The following is a 17,825-nucleotide window of genomic DNA, read 5'->3' as shown; positions in this document are numbered from 1 at the left end:
TTGTTCATTCGCTAGCTCAGTAGTGTTTGACTCTTTGCGACCCCCATGGACTGCAGCACCCCAGGCTTCTCTGTCCTTCAGCATCTCCCGGAGTTTGCTCAAACTCACGTCCATTGAGTCGGTGATGCCATCCACCCATCTCCTCCTCTGTAAGGAAGCCACCTAGGTTGGAAAGATTTTGAGTGTGTGAGAGGGTGGGGCTCTAAGCGTGTGGGCGCTGTGTGCTGCAGGATTTGGGAGTCTTGTCTAGAGCCCACGTTTGTGTCTAAAGTACGGGGGCTTTTAAAGTTAGAGGTATGTTCGTTTGGGATGGGGGTAGGGAGCGATGTTATTCGTTGATGTTAGACAGAAGGCGCCGTCTCCCCTCCTTGGGCCGTGGCACCTGCAGAGCTGGGCAGCGGGAACCTGGGCCCTAAGGGGAATCCGGAGGAGCACGTCCTTTCCAAGGCATTTCCTTTATTTGATAGTCTTAAAGACCAAAGTAAGGGAAAGCGCGAGTTTGGGATGAAGTTCATCTTCAAAGTCGGCCCCGCCCCCCAGCCCCCGGTGCTTTGTTCGCTTCTCACGGACTCAACCCCTCAGTGAGGACCCTGCGGACCTGGCAAAGCCGTTTCCAAGAAAGAGGAAATCTTTGAAGTCACTCAGAAGGAGAGATGAGGGGTCTGCGAGAGCTCAGGCGCAGTCGTGTCCACGGGAGGTGTCGCAGAAATGAACAAAGAGACAGTGGGGGCCGGGGCCAGGGACGCCCAGCCCGGCGGGCGGGCTGGTGGGAGAGAGGACGCGGGAGCCGCGGAGACGCCGCGTCTGAAGGGCTCTCAGTTCTCTGCCCTCCGAGCACCAGCGGCTGGCCCGGGCACTCGAGGGGCCAGCACAGCGGGCAACCCCTGCGAAGATCAGAGCCGCAGCCCCAGTGCCTGATGGCGCAGAGCCCGAGGGTCCTCCGCTTTGGCCCCGGCAAGCCCCATAGTCTCGGGCACATCCCGACGGCGCTGACCGCGGAGCAGCGGGGCTACACCTGCTGAACGAGGCGCCGGCGCTGGGAGGTTTTGCGCAGGAGCCTCCTGTAGTCGTAGGGGCTGGCGGCGGGCCCGTTCTCCTCCTCCACGCCGTCCTCCGCCGCCCAGCACCTGCGAGCGAGACCCGGGACCCAGCGTCAGCGGCGCCACCGCGCGCCGCGCTTCCCCGCCCACCCCGAGGCGGGCGGGTCTTTCTCCCACACCTCCCACCTTCGGCAGGCGTTTAAGAACCGCACGTTCAAAACAGCAAGGCAGTGACCAAACCGATTTGCTGTATTTCCTCAGTAGGTTTGCAAAACTCCTGAGGGAGGAGCAGATGGGTTGGTGGAACCTGGTGAATCCTAGTTGAATGACAGCTAAGTAAAACATTAGAAGGTGTAGTTCAGAAAGGTGAGCTTGGTTTGGCTTGAAATAATTCACAACCAATAAATACTTCAGTACCTTCTTCTTAAACAGGAAACTCAAGCTGCCTCTATAGACAATCATTTTGCAAACGTTCAGTTCTTTCTTTTAAAGGAAGCGTGTTAGTCACTCAGGCGTGTCCGACTCTTTGTGATCCACGGGCTGTAGCCCCACCCCCACCCCCAGGCTCCTCTGTCCATGGAATTCTCCAGGCAAGAATACTGGGGTGGGTTGCCATTCCCTTCTCCATGGGATCTTCCCAACCCAGGGATCGAACCGGGGTTTTCTGCATCGCAGGCAGATTCTTTACCGACTGAGCCACCTAAATGCTCCCCCCAAATCGGACCAATCACTCTGTTAGCTTTTGCAATGTTTCAACATCTTCAGTGAGGCTGTTGGGCCACTTTCCTGAAGCCACTGCTGGGAAACCCTGCCAACAATTACCTTTGGGTTCTGCAGCTTGCCTGGGGGAAGCAGAGAGCTCCCTAAAATGCAGCGTTATTCACCCATTCATTTATTCATGGAGCACCTACTCCATGTAGGTGTAGGTGTACACGAGTCCCTACTCTCCCAGGGTTTACAGTCCGGAAGGCGAGAGGACCATGGACAGCTCCAGTACTCCAGGTGGTGAGAGGTGCTCTACAAAGAAGAGCCAGGCGGGCGGGCGGGCGTGCGTGCGTGCGTGCGTGCGTGCGTGCGTGTGTGTAAGCAATTTCATAGAGGGTGATCAGGAAAGGACTCTCTGATGAGGTGACATCTGATGGGAGACCTGAAGAAGGGGAGGAGGGAGCCAGGCAGATCTCGCAGGGAAGGGCAGCCATTCCAGGATGACAGGAGATCCCCATTACGGTCCTAAGATGACAGTGCATGTATTGTGTTCATGGCACAGCAAGGAGGCTATTACGGCTGGAGTGGAGCAAGTAAGGGGGAGAACAGCAAGGGATGAGAGTGGAGGAAGGAAGGGACAGTGTGACAGGCAATGTGGAGCTTTGAGACCATGGCAGAGCCTTGAATAAGAGAGACACTGGAGGTTTCAGAGTAGCAGGGTGATTCAGTGGAAGTAAAGAGGCCTGTGAAAAGACCGGGCAATAGTCTAAGCAAGCCTGAGGAGCTAAGAACTGGTCAGATTTTGGTCATCTTGGTAGGTCAATCTGGAAGAGTCCACTGAATGGATGTGGGGTGTAAAAGAAAGGAATTAAGCATGTTTCCAAGGTTTTTACCTAAAACAACAAGAAAAATGAGGTTGCTATTTAATGAGATGGGGAAGGCTGCTTGAAGGAGTATATTTGGGGGCAGGAGGGGGATAAAAGATTTTGGCTTCAAGTGTGCTAAGTTTGGGATACTAGATATTCAAGAGGAGATACTGAATAGGCAGTTGGATATATAAGCCCTGATCTCAGGTAAGGGTATTCTCAGTTTGAGAATTTTAGGTAAATAGATGATATTTAAGATCATGAGAGTATACCTTGATAACACAAAGGACGAGACTCTCCAGTGTTGAGAGGTCAGGCAAATGAAAAGAAATCAGCCAAGGGGAATGAGAAAGAGCAGCCAGTGAGGGAGTAGGCACACCAAGAGAAAGTACTTATGTCCTGGAAGACAGTGAAGAAAATGTTTGAAGAAAGAACATCACATGCTACTTATAAGGGTGAGATAAGGATTGAGAATCATCTCCAGATAGGATGATCTTGGCAGGGACAGTTTCCATTGAGTGATGGGAATGGACCTGAGTGTGGTGGCCCAAGAAAGGATGGGAAGAGAGGACCTGGAGGAGGCAGGATCACACTTATCTATTACTCTTCTGCTATAATGAAGACCAGGAACAGGGGTGCTCTGGAAAGTCAAGGTGGACTTCCAGATTGAGTCAAGGGTGCTTTTTATGATGCATCCAATTACATCAAGTTCACAGACTCTTAGAAATGATTCCATAAAGGGAACAGACATTCAAGATGTAGACGAGAAAGGGGACAGTTGCAGGACAATGTTCTGGTGAACACGGAAGGACTAAGATTCAGTGCACAAACGGAAGGTTTGGTCTTAGCCGGGAGGACAGACACGCGTCCAGCTAATCACTGACTACCTGCCACCTGCTTCCATTCATTCAAATTCACAAGACACTCAACTCTTCATTGCTGTTGTCCCTGATACCCAGACCTGCTCATACCTTCCTGGTATACTAATGCTAATACTTGGGGTGTATGTGTTCAAAATATATATAAATAGATGTAACAAATTATCAGAATAATGTAACAATATTTACATATAAATATGCACTATACATTGCTATATATTGGAGAAGGAAATGGCATCCCATTCCAGTACTGCCTGAAGAATTCGATGGACAGGGTGGCCTGGTGGGCTGCAGTCCATGGGGTCACAAAGAATTGGACACGACTGAGTAACTAACACACACACATATTTCTATACAGTATAAATATATAGAAGAGGTAATATATTTGTTTATAAAATAATAATTTAAGATGTATAAGATATATAAAATATTCCAACAGTTTGGCCTGAAGCTTCTCTAACTGTCCCCAAAGATCCTTCAGAGCTGTTTTTCTGTTTTGTGTTTTATTTTAAAGCCAAGATCCTATCAAGGTTGATCTACTGCACTTGGTGGCTTATCCCTTTAATCTTCCTTAGTTTAGAAATACACCACCTTGGAGTTGCCTGTCAGCATGGTTAAATCAGTATACTTTCTCTCTACAGCCCAGCTCCTCAGATATGGACATAAGGATCTTCTATCTGTATCTTATGCACCCCTGCATTCATTGCATCTCTCCTTCCTCTAGCACCCAGTGTGGGTGCCTAAAGTCATCAACTCTAAACGCACAAAGGCCTGTGCTCAAATTTTACTTCCATTACTTATTATCTAGGTGACTATATGCAGTATGAAACTTTGCAGGCTTAGCCTCCTCATCTATAAAAAAGGAAGGTGAGAGTAACACCCCCACCCCCGCCCCAGCTCCTGGGAAGAGTAAATGAGATCAGAGCAAAGACAACAAGATAAGAGCACAACTGAACACTCCACTGACGCGAGCTTCCAGCTTCTCGTCTAGTGAACGCTGACTTCACATCCTTAGATGCCACTGGAATGTTAGGATAGAACACATTCACAACAGGTGTGTGTCTGCTGCTGGGGGAGGGGAGAACACACTGGAGAGGAGGCAGACTGGCCTGTCAAAATGGGGAGCAGCTAAGTCAGTGAGAAGCCAACTGAGCCGGGATCGAAAGCTCTTGGATTTTAGTTCACGCGCTCAATGTGGGACTTTGGGCACGTCCTTTAATCTCTTGGGCACTTGGCGTTCTCCTGTATAGAGCTCTGTGGTTGGACCAGAGCATCTCTAAGCCCCAACCTGTTAGCAGTTCTTGGCTCTGAGATGGAAGAATACATCTTCTTTTGGAGACAAGGGGCAGAAATCATAGTTCAGGTTGGTTCTGGACATGCAAATAAAGAGAATGACGGCCACCATTTATGGAACAACTCGCCGGCACCATGTTTGGCATTAAGCACATCCACATTCATCATTTCATCTCTCCAACAACAGGGAGAGGCAATTAGCAAATCCTTTTGCAGAGGTGGAAACAGAAGCTTAGAGAGGCTCAGTAACAAGAGCAAGGTTACTCAGTAACTAAGTAGCAGAATCAGGACCCAAATCTAAGACTCTAAAGCCTCTTCTCTTAACCACACATCACACTGTCAAAGAGGTTGGTGAGGCATCTGAGTGCCCTGAGCCAAAGGATGTTCACTTAGAATGTTGGAAAAACAGCTTTATATTGCCTGGTGTTGCTCCCATTTTTCATATACCACATGTCCATCTTGTTACGTGCCCTCAATTTCAAAACTTTAACAAGAATTTTTTGGGGAAAGAAAAAAAGATTCCCCAAATTATAAGTAAGCTACAAATGGTTTGAGTTAAATATCAAAGCTGGTGGCAAAGTGAAAATCATATCTAAAACACACATTCCTGTATGAAACTTTCTCCCAAATATTGTTTTTTTTGGTCTGACATCATTGATTCTGAGAAATTATATAGCTCCATTGAGAAACCAATAAGTTAATAAAATAACATTGGTTAGAGCTTAAACACAGGTTGTGGCTACTATTGAAGACAGTTATTGCTTACAGTTAGTATGACCATATCATTTGTCATCCAAACCAAGGTATTTTAAAAGGAGATTCTATTGATGATCAGAGAAGGCAATGGCAACCCACTCCAGTACTCTTGCCTGGAGAATCCCAGGGACTGTGGAGCCTAGTGGGCTGCCGTCTATGGGATCGCACAGGGTCAGACATGACTGAAGCGACTTAGCAGCAGCAGCATTGATGATTACACCAAGAAAATAAGTAAACACTGAGACTGTGCTAGAAAAACTGGGATATCTGATTACCTAGCATAATCCTTGATTTTACTTTTAAACAACATATCAATCACAAGATGCAATATTCAGTAAGAACACTTTGTCATTCACCTAGCAAGCTTAATCGCTTCAGTCATATTCAACTCTTTGTGACCGCATGAACTATAGCCTGATTAGCCCATACATAAATGAAAGTGCTCTAGAAACGGAATGGTAAATGAAAGTGCTCTAGAAATGGAATGGTGAGTATAACATTGAAAATGCTGTACTTTAACATATATTTATTACCTTTCATCAGCTTTGAAACATTGGTTCTGGAGTTCTTGCTGTTGTCTTCGTTCTCTTAAACTAGGGTTGTGGTCCTTGGGTCCAGGATGACTGGGCAAAAACTCCTTATAATAGAAATCCTCCAGATCTAATAATTTCCCCTGACTGCAAATGACCAAACACACCATAGTATCAGGCTGTTTACTCACCAAAACTTATGAGATACTTGGCTTCTTCATATAAAGTATTAACATTCACAGTAATCAAGTCACACATGCATGCTAATAGGAATGAGAGAAGTCTTGAAATGTGCAAAAAACAGAACATACCATAAATTAAAAAGAAAAACCACTCACCTCTTACCTTTAAGAGAGTATTTAGCTGCTGGAAATGCTTTTCCAACTTCTACCACATCCAACTTGGCACAAAACTAGCAGCTACTAGAGAGTTGATGATTATAAATACTCATTTGACCAGGGCTCAGAACTGACCCTTGGGTCACTATGAGGAAAGTCGACCTTTATGTCCCAGCACAACCATTTCCCAAATTTATCCATCAGCCCGTGGATGCACACAGGGCGTCACAATCTCACCTCACTTCCTTCACAGGCAACCTCTGTCCTTCCCTATCCCCTGGTCTTTGGGGGATTAATTTCTGTACTAGATTTTAATTCCTGCACAAGAAACACATGCAGGGGTGTGTCCTCAACCATTTTCATCTGTGGCTCTACTCAAGCTATGCTTCTGGTTCCTGTGGTGTTCTGTAATCTGATGGGACTTCATCCGAGGTCAAGAGGTAAAGGTCTGGAAAACTACTAGGTATTACAGTCCTTTGGGGAAAAGCTCTTTTCAAGTTAAGATAACCAATTTGTAAACACATTTTCAGAATGCCACCAATTCATAAACAGGGAACTCTGTGTCCACTCATGCTTCTCAGAAGAACTCTCAATTGTTTTGAGCACTGTCTGGAAATTAGTTGATTGAAATAGTGGGATGATATTAAAAGTGTGAACTGAAATGTTACAGGGAAAGGGAAATAGTTTGAATTGAAGTGGGCCACACACGCAGGTGTCAGAAACCTCATCTTTCTGACAAATTCATAGCCATTATATTAATAAAATGTAAGATTTAGCTCGTGTTGAAGAACAAAGAAGTACAAAGGAGTTTGGGGAAAGCTCATGAACATGAGCATGTTCAAATAGCTCAATCAAAACCATATTAATGGGACAAGAAAGGACAATTCTGTACTGGATGGCACAAATTATTCAAAACTGTCTGAGTGCTCAGTATATATACCATGCACTGCGTTTCTGCTTGTGTCTGAGTCTTTGCGACCCCACGCACTGTAGTGTGCCAGGCTCCTCTGTCCGTGGGATTTCCCAGGCAAGAATACTGGAGTGGGTTGCCATTCCCTTCTCCAGGGGGATCTTTCCCAACCCAGGGATCAAATCTGTGCCTCGTCACTGAGCCACCTACTGCTCTGGGTTTAGCTCAATATATATTTCCAATAGGCAAGATCTTATAGAATACATATAAACTCCATATTTAAAAATTTATTGACAGCACACCACTTTCCAAATCTATGCATATAAAACAGGTGATCTTTAAACATAATTTGAACATATAGATTTATATTTTGGTTTGACGAGTTATTAAAACTTAAAAATAATAATTACCTATCTTTCCTTGGTCTTCGTTTTTCTTCTTGGATTGATTTCTAAAGGGAATAGAGTAATTAAAAAGAATCTATATAATATTATGATCTTAATATAATTAATGGATATATTACTATAGTATTAATATATAAAATTATATTTCACTGGGTTCTAGCTCAATATATTTGAACTTTTATATTTACATGTTGAAAAGAGTATATATGTCTTTTAGGCCAAGGAAACAAATACTGCAGACAAGCTGAAGATATTATAATTGTGGAAACACTAATGCAAGCATCAAGTTGATTGACACCATAAAAATGCAAGATAATAAAAATGGCAATTATTAATAATAATGGTTTGTCAATATGAAGAGTTTTCCCAAGTTATCTTTATAGATACACTGAATCACTTTTTTCTCATCATTTATCATTTTAATACCCTAAAATGTTAGATGAGTCAAACAGTTCATAGTTTGCTTTCTTCTTATTGGTTGGTATTGTAGCCAGTGGATGAGGCAGAAGTGAATGGTTACCTGCACCAAGTCTGGGAGAGGATCATTCTGGAAATAACAATGTAAGGGGCAGGACACTAAGGACATTCCAATCCTCCTTAACATTTCCTATTAACTGCACATTCCTGACCCAGAGCCTGAGGCTAGGAGGTGCTTACAAACAAAGACGTACCAGCAATGGTACAGCGGCCCCCAGCAGTCAGCTAATGATCCCCTGGGACCAGGGTGCTGTTTGCTGTGGTGGTTAGTGCTTTAACATGATAGGTCCTGCCTCCTTGATCCATTATCTGAAAAAATGTCTCTCTTGTTCTCGACAACAACTTTCTATAATCTGAAGAGATGCTGAATGATGTTGAGTAACAGAGATCCTCTTTCTACAGCCAAGAATCAAATACTGCTCTGCCCTGGCAAGAATCACTTTTTCTTCTGGATCAGTACTTCTGTCTGGGAGATGCTACGTACAAGTTGGTTCTCAGTTACTGAATTCTTAAGGAAGAAATATTGTCTGCACTTTTTTTTGCTCTCGTCTGTGCTAGAATACTCTTATGACATGTAATTCAGTGGTATATTTTTCCCAAAATTATTTAAGATGGCTTATAATAGAAGCAGTTATGTAGTCAAAGGAATAAAATAGGAGCTGTAAATAGGGAACAGAGAGAGAGAAAGATGAACTTTAAGACAGAGCTTTACATTTAATTGTCTCTTAGTTTCCTAGGCTCTAGGGCTAAAGTTAGGGATGTATGTGATGGCATTTTTCATCATGAAGAAGGATACTGTACTACCTAGAAGAGGATTTAATACACATTTTATCACTGGGGGCTTTATATTAGAGGCACTTACATACTGATCTCAGAGATATTGCAGGTTTGGTTCCAGGCTACTGCAATAAAGCGAGTATCACAATAAAGCAAGTCACACAATTTTTTTTTTTTTTTTTTTTGGTTTCTAGGTGCATAAAAGTTACATTTACATGGAACTTCCCTGACAGTCCAGTGGTTAAGGCTCTGCACTTTCAGTGCAAGAGGTGTGAGTTAGATCTCTGGTTGGGTAACTAAGATCCCACATGCCGTGTGGGATGGCCAGTTTACGCTATGTACATGAGTGCTAAGTCGCTTCAGTCATGCCTGACTCTGTGCAACCCTATGAACTGTAGTCTTCCAGGCTCCTCTGTCCACGGGGATTCTCCAGGTGAGATACTGGAGTGGGTTGCCATCCCCCACTCCAGGGGATCTTCTCGACCCAGGGATCGAATCTGTATCTCTCCTGCATTGGCAGGATGGTTCTTTACCACTAGCACCACCAGGGAAGCTCAGTTTATACTACACTATAGTCTATTATAAAGTGTGCAATAGCATTATGCCTAAAAAATGCATACCTTAATTTAAAAATTTAAAAATACTTTATTGCTAAAAATGCCATTAAAATGCTGGCAGAAGGTCTGAAATATTTCAAAAATTACCAAAATGGGACACAGAGACAGGAAATGAGCAAACTAAACTGTGTTGGGGAAATGGTGCCAACAGACTTTCTGAATGGTTTCCACTAAACTTCAACTTGTAAAAACAAAAACAGTACCTGTGAAGCACAATAAAATGAGGTATGTTTGAATTGCTAAGACCAACGATGTCTTGAATTAGATATTTTAAATTATATTTTAATTTTTATTTATTATTTATATTTTGGCCACACTGCATGACCCTCAGGATCTTAGTTCCCTGACCACCTTAGTTCCTTGAACCCATGCTCCCTGCATCAGAAGTATGGCGTGTTAACTACTGGACCACAGGGAAGTCCTCAATTAAAGTTTTGATATGACAAATTGCAAATCTGAAATTTAAAACGCAAATAAAGAACCAAATGTCCTGTGGCAGGTTCTTGCCAAACCAGAGTAAAGAAGAAAGACAAGGAGACAGACATGACTTAAGAATGAGATCTGGTGAGGATGTATTCTGAGGAAGCCTTTGAAAGAACAGAGGTCTGAGTTTGGCGGACTCTGAAGAAACCCTTCCTCGGTCACTGCATCTTACTCCGTCTCCTTCCCACGTGACATAAAGAAATTTGCTTTATGATAAAACTTGAAAATTCACCTCCATTACAACATAATGGACACACTCTTACCTTCCTTTTGGAAATACATTAATGCATTATGTATTCAGAGGTCTTCACAAGGATTAAGACAGGAGCCAAAATGCAGACATTAAAAAAAGGGACCTGGGAGCGGGTCAAACCACCTGCTGCTGTGGTTCGGGGAGGACTCCAGAAAAATAACGGGACCAGAAGGGGCTTGTGATTGGACTGTGTCTCTCACTCACTTTTTGAGGAAGCTGTTGGCCCTGAGTCATTTTGCTGATGGCCGCACAGTTTCTGGACGTTAGAGCAGACACCACACCCCGTGACAACAGAGCAATGTATTCAGCTAACATTCTCTCATCCAAGCCACGATTCTCAGCCTCAGCTTACTCTTATTTTGGACAGGACAACAGCAACATTCCCCAGATGTAGGAGGTTAACAGAACTCCATCACAGAAGAGAGCTGGTATCGGCATGAAGGCAGCTGGAATGACCACAGTCAGTGGTGATGTCCAGGGAGAAACAAAAGCTGAATTAATAGCCGAGACACCTGTCAGCATAGCTGCTCATGTCAGGCAAGCACGAGGGGCGCCATGTCCACAGTCTGGCAGCGCTGAGAATCTTGTCTAAATACATCCTGTGTTTTTTTTAGCAAATAGGCTCATGATGAGCAACAACGGGGCTATAAGAAGGAGCAAAGTCTCTGTCTTCCTGGAGCTTCTAGTCCACAGGGGAGAGTCAGACAGGAGACACGCAGATACATATTTATACCTGCTATGAAGAAATATGAAGCTGGGCCAGGCAAATACAGAAGCAGGTGCTGCTTTAGATACGACTGTCAAGGAGTTTCTCTGATAAGCACAGATGTGAATAAAGTACAGACATTTTTGCTGACTACAGTGGCCTGGGTCATGAAGAGAAGGCTTAAAACATGCAGCATATTTTAGAATGATGTTCATGAAAACCATTTAAAAGTATAGAGTGTGTTTTGATGTTTAAAGGGGATGGGGCTCCATTACAGCTTAAATTTCACTTAATCTGCAACCTCCCCAAATCCAGGGAAGGGCCAGATAAATATGAATCCATGGTGTGTTTTTACTTATAATAATATACTAGTTTTCTATGTTTTACGTTTCACTTCAGCCACAGATCTGAGGGCTATAAAAGAGATTCCAGTCACTGATAATTTAAGATGTATGAAAACACTTTACATTCATTTAAAAAATAACAGTATGATGACAAAGTAAGCTTCTTGAGAGTTGGGACTCACTTGTGAGTCAGTTATATACATTTAATATATATACTGATTTACAGCATTGTAAATCAACCGTATTTCAATTAAAAGTTGTATTTTGAAAATAAATGAAAAAATATAGAACCAAAATTGTGGTGACGGTTGTACAACTCTATTTATGCTGAAAACCATTTAACTGTGTACCTTGGGCGAATTGTATGGCATGTGACTTACATCTCAATAAAACTCTGTGCCTGCATGTGTGTGTGTGTGTGTGTGTGTGTGCCTATAGTATATAGGTCTGTGTGTGTGTGTATATATGTATCCATAGTATGTATTGTGTGTGTATGTACACACACACACACACACGTATGGGTGCCTTTGTCCATCACACAGAATATGTAAAATGAACACTAAGCATTTTGACATTTGAGTTTGGAGAGAGGGGTAAGTCTGAGCCAGAGACCAGGATTCAGGAATTGGTAGAAACCGAGGTCATGGCAGCTGATGAGAGCGTCTGAACGTACGGGATGAGAAGAGAATCTAAGATTGAATCCTAGGCAACACCAAAGGGAACAGGACCCTTCCAAAGAAACTGGAGAGAAACCACCAAAGAGAAGGAAGAGGACTAGGAGAGGGCTGATCTGGAAGTCAAGCTTCATTTGATGCCGGGGAGATAGGAGACAATTCCAACTCACGGGAAACCTTCTCTGGGTTCTTTGGGACATGGAGAATTGTTGCTCTGTCAGCCACGCAGGGGGAAGGGAATAAGTACTCCAAATAAAAGGACCAGCAGGAGCAAAAGACTCGGAGGCATGGGAGGCTGTACACCGGCAAGATGCCAGTAGGTAACTCTGGTCAGTGGGGCTGGGAGGAGGCGTTGTCCCGGGTCCAACAAGGAAGGCATCTGGGTTTGATGCAGAAGGGGTGGCCAAGCTATTTAAGGTGCTATGCAGGGTGAGACAGACTACAGAGGCTGAGATCAGAAGCAATTAGGTGGGACCTGAACTATCCAGGTGAGGAATGAGATACTCTGGAATAGGGCAGCTGCCGGGGTAGCCGGAGGAGGAAGATGAATCAGAGCTAGCCTTTGTGGAGAGAAGACACACTTTCGATTGACTGATCCGATGTTGGGTTTGAGACAGCAGGCAAGACTCGGGCTGCCTCCCAGTTTCCTGGTGTAGGTAACCAGGTGGATTCACAGAAAAACAGGAACCTGAGAGGAAGGACCAGCTGGTGGGCGTGATGCCAAGAGCTCGCAGGCTGCTCACTATGACTCAACAGGAGATATGGAATCAGAAGACCTGAGCACAGTGAACGGCCCTCATGGCTCAGAAGTGCCTCATCCACTTCCCAGAATCCTGATCCGGGAGATGGGGATGCCGCCCTCCAGGCTCCTTCTCGAATTCGACCCCACAATGTGTGTGAACACACCTCACTCTGGACCTAGAATTTAAAAGGTCCTCAATAAGTATCTCCTTCTCCCCCTCCCTTTCTTGGGGACTCACCCTTTCGCACCAAGGGCCCTCTCTGGAGAGCTCCTGCTGTGACACTCTTCTCTTTCTGAGTTGATATTTGCATATCGGTTCAGATTCAAGGACTAGCAGAGAAAACTCCTGGGAGGCCACAGGCCTGTGGGGGAAGGGTGGACCCTGAGGAAGAGAGGCCAGAGGACAGGCAAGGGTCCAGGCCGTCAGCCAGGGGAGGGGCCGGGGAGGAGAAACCAACGGGCATCTCCTTCAAAGAGCCCTCTCTCGACAGGACTGTGTGGTCAGTTTCCCTGGTGGCCATTAGGGGGCACTACAGCTCCCATCTGATAATAAGATCGAGCCTCTGGTGGCTCAGAAGGTAAAGAATCTGCCTGTAATGCAGGAGACGCAGGTTCAATCCTTGGGTGGGAAGATCCTCTGGAGAAAGGAATGGCTACCCGCTTCAGTTTTCTTGCCTGGAGAATTCCAAGGACAGAGGAGCCTGGCAGGCTACAGTCCATGAGGTCGCGATGAGACGGACATGACTAAGCACCTAACACACACACTTACATGAAGCAGAGAATAGTATGTGGAGTCTTCAGAGTTATTTAGTGTTTTGGGTTTTCGAGGCCGCCTTGGGGGTCTCAATATTTTTGGCTCCTCTCCTTTTGAGATACCTACAAGAAAGGTGATCATAAATAAGGACTTCATTACCAAAGGAATTATTCAGCTATGTTTTCCTTTAGGGTTAAAGAACAAATTATATACATACAACTGGGGCTAAAACTGAAGAAAGAGGAAATTCCTTTGTTGCCCCCACCAACCCTTATTATAATCTTCACCACCTGCTTCCTTCCAATTGTCTGATGGTCTAGGACTTCGAGAAGTAAGGGCAAGAGGAAGAAAAGAACTGCACAGTTTGTAACATGTAACAGCAGCTCAGAGGATGAGTGGGGCAGGTAAGGAGAAAAACTGCCATAAAATCTTAGAAAAGGCAGATAATGCTCACAGAATCCCCTGTTGCTGGCCTTATACAGTGACCCACCTATCCATCCATTCATCTAGTCATCCATCCATCCATCCATCCATCCATCCACACACTGCATGATCCTCACTCCAAAACACCACCTCATATTATGGCCCAAACCAAGGGACTGCTGGTCTGCAGGCGGGCCTCTTTTCTAGAAGTCTAATCTAGTCTTTCAACAATATTTAGAATCTCAAACTATTAGGATGTTCAGATTAGACTTTTAAAATGCCGGCAAAGAAAGAATTAAGGTTGTCCTCCTTCCCTTGCTCAGTCACAGAGACAAGTTCAATCTGTAGCAATGTCATCAGAGCTCCTGATGGGCTTCACACTTGGCAGTCGGTGCTCCTCACAAATGGCTTTTTACACAGAGCTAATAGGCCTCTTGGGGCTTCCCTGTGGCTCAGACAGTAGAGAATCTGCCTATAATGTGGAAGCCCTGGGTTTGATCCCTGGGTTGGGAAGATCCCCTACAAAAGAGAATGGCTACCCACTCCAGTATTCTTGCCTGGAGAATCCCATGGACAGAGGAGCCTGACGGGCTACAGTCCATGGACTCGCAAAGAGTCAGACAGGACTGAGTGACTAACAACAGGCCTCTTACAAAGAATTTCTGTCTATTTTTCATGATTCTTGATCCCCATCCCTGAACGCATCTGTACAGGAATCTTCGCACGAAAAAAATATTTCAAAGTTGGGCAAGGAGTGGGGTTCAGGTGCTTGGCGGGGAATGGCCTATATTCAACAGATATCTGAGCACACATTTTCCAGTGGGACTTTAAGGGCATCACTAGATCATTATTGCATATAATAATGGGGCAATAATAATTCTTAATCCTCAGAGGTAGAAATACACAGAGAAATCAAATTGTTCCAAATCTTTCTAATCAAATCAAGTCAAATCTAATCAAATCAAAGAATATCTCCTACTTATATGTGTAAGCAGCCGTGACTGCCAGCATAAAACAAGTCTAACCAGGATGGAGACTCACAGATGGCTAACTTCCTAGTCCCAGCCCCAGCCCCCTGTGAGAACTTATCACAAGAGCATTCACATCCTAATGTTATCCACTTCATTCATTTTTAAATGTATGGGAAGTTGCTGGATGACAAAGACCAGCTAGTTGGAAGTATGTCATCATGGTGTAAGGCATGGAACAACGTGGGCCAGAGAAAAGCAGGACAATCACTGTCATTTTTGGAATAAAACAAAAGAAACCAAGATCTTGGTACATGAGATCACATTTATAGACAGCAGAGAGAAAATTTTAAAAGTAATGAATTCGAAAGAATCCTGGAATGTATGGGATGGTCATATTTACATAAAATTATAAACATGCATGAGGGCATGTGCATATTACAGATATAATCTCAAAAGATGTTGAATTTTCAGAATTTCTAACTAATTCTTATATCTTGCAGAATTAACTTTTTTCTTCACCAGAATAATGTGAAGGTTGGGCTGAATAATCTTAAGAGGTGTCTTCCCTTCAGATACAACCATATTAGTGGGCAGCCAGTAGGTGAAAATTATTGAGAAACATACTCAATAGAGTCTGATCGTTCAGATTAAACCTCCCCAGAATATTTTGTAATTTTGAAGAACAAATTGCCCATGAGGCTATCAGCATACAAATATTTCAGAAAGGCACAAGTTTATTTTGCCCTCTAAATTTTTGTTCCTTTGGGGGCATACAAACATAGCCTGCCAACGTCATCCTAACTCCTTAATTATAAAAGTGACATAAACATTTATAATGACAAATTACCAGCAACACATCAATGTTGGCAGTAGCATAATTAGGTTTATGACCATTTTTGTGACGTGCATGATACATATTAGCTCTTAAAGGTTCTTGCTATATTAAATAGCCAGAAGGTAAAACACTTATTTATATTGTAGTTCTGCTAATAATTTCATTAAGTGTTTGAGTCTGTCAGGAATGCACATTTAAAAAATAATGAAAGGACAAATCTCAACATTTTGCATTCAGAAGGCAGAAGACAGACTTAAGACACAATGCCAATATTTGCTCTAGAAAATTAAATTTCAGCATTATTTTCATTTCATGATAATTATACTATTTTACTTAAGTAAACATGCAGAATATAATTTGCCAAAGTATCACACATCTAAATCAGATATTAGCAGCATAGAAATGCATTGATGTTACTGTCTCTTCCTTAAGAAATCTGTTTTTCAGTTTTGGTAAATTTCTATTTACAAATGGTCGGTCTGTGAACTTGAAGCAATATAAGGACCCATAGGAAATCTTAGAAGGGACAAATGCTCATGGCTATGTGTTAAAGGCAGGATTCACCATAGTTTGGGTTGCAATCTGCCTTCAGGAAGCTGTTCTCTCTGCCTTTCACCTTGTCTGCCCTTCAGCCAGGCTAGGTGCCCTTGGAGAGAACTGGGTGCAGATTCCGAGCTTGTGTGGATAATTCAGTCCCTCTGTGCTCCTCTCTGCCTTGCACTGCCTCATGCTCTGAGTTCCCAGAGATATTTTCACTTCTCATGCTCGTTCTAGATCTGACCACTTGTTTTCCTTCCTCGTTCCTTTGGAGTTTTCCTGAGATGATGTGTTATAAGCGCAGGTGCCTCTGCTCAAAGTATCCAGAGCACTTCAGGCGTGCCGTAGTGTTCAGTGGATCTGTCTCCAGGCTCCCTCTGACCTCAGAAGGCAGCTGCCAGCCCCACCCCCATTTGAACCTGCTCAACAATTACTTTGGCTCTTCCTTCTCTTTGTCCAATTTTTCCCCTTTGATGTGGACCCTTTAAAAAGTCTTCTGAATTTGTTACAATATTGCTTCTGCTTTATGTTTTGTTTTTTTGACTACAAGGCATATGAGATCTTAAGTCCCCGACCAGGGATCGAATTTGCACCCCCTGCATGGGGAGGCAAAGCCTTAACCACTGGACTGCCAGAGAAGTCCATCTTTGGCTCTTTTGTTTTTTTTTCAATCAGCAGACCACCGATGCCCGAGAGCCAAGTCAGATCTGTCCTCCTACAGCTCATGGGCTTTGAGCTCTCTGTCCCCTCAGATTTGAGAACTCTGCATCAGGACCTCGAAGTGAGCATTTAGCTTTTCAGTTACAGTCTTAGGTTTGGGGAAGAGGCTGCTCCCAGCCTGCCCCTCACTTTCTCTTCTAAACTAAGGTCACAGGAGAAACAGAGGAGAATGAAGCAGCTTTTCTTGTGTGGTGAGACCCACAGACGTCCCCTCTGGACCACCATCTGTCTCTTGGAAATGCTCACTACCTATCTGTCATTTACTTCCATCTTCTCTGTTGGGCAGAGGTCATGGATTAGAAACCTCAGAGGCTCATTAGTTTTGTTCTGGTTCATGAAGTTAGGTTCTCCCTCACTCCCAGCCATCCTGCATACATACAGGAGCGCACCCCACCAGAAACACAGGGGGAACACACACAATGATGCTGATGGGCTGAGCTGTGAGCACGCATCCTGTGTGTGACCATCCATGGGACTAAGGAGATAGTCACACAACAAAATACATGCTTACCTGGCTGAAGAATAAGGAAAACTCAGAGGTGGCATTTAAAAGACTCAATAACCTCTTGCTTTTTTTTCAAGATCATATTGGTCTTAATCTACCTAAAAAATATTTGAGTATATGGCCTGAGGTGAAAACCTACATTAATTTTTTCCTAAGATCCAAAGTTTAGAAAATTATTTATTGACTATTAGTCATTTTCTCCAATTGGTCTTTAAAAAAAAAACACAGAATAGAAGAATACTATCTGGTTTTAAACAAGCAACATTTAGCCTTTCTGTTTTTCCCCA

At 43.8% G+C, this 17,825-nt stretch overlaps 1 protein-coding gene across 1 annotated transcript in view; it reads right to left on the bottom strand.

Moving 5' to 3' along the window:
- Nucleotides 1-1,009: 1,009 nt before the first annotated feature.
- Nucleotides 1,010-17,825, bottom strand: part of MYO3A (myosin IIIA) — a 167,248-nt gene continuing 150,432 nt past the window's right edge. Inside the window, exons 30-33 of the mRNA XM_065919145.1 lie at nucleotides 13,563-13,669; nucleotides 7,727-7,767; nucleotides 6,072-6,215; nucleotides 1,010-1,127 (exon numbers count right to left, since the gene is read on the bottom strand). Of these exons, the coding sequence (XP_065775217.1) occupies nucleotides 1,010-1,127; nucleotides 6,072-6,215; nucleotides 7,727-7,767; nucleotides 13,563-13,669 (410 nt within the window). The remainder of the gene's footprint in view (nucleotides 1,128-6,071; nucleotides 6,216-7,726; nucleotides 7,768-13,562; nucleotides 13,670-17,825) is intronic.

This window comes from Muntiacus reevesi, chromosome 2, assembly GCF_963930625.1.
Source record: "Muntiacus reevesi chromosome 2, mMunRee1.1, whole genome shotgun sequence".
NCBI classification, from domain to species: domain Eukaryota; kingdom Metazoa; phylum Chordata; class Mammalia; order Artiodactyla; family Cervidae; genus Muntiacus; species Muntiacus reevesi.
Note: the sequence above shows the minus strand (reverse complement) of the source record. Positions and strands in the feature narration are given on the sequence as shown.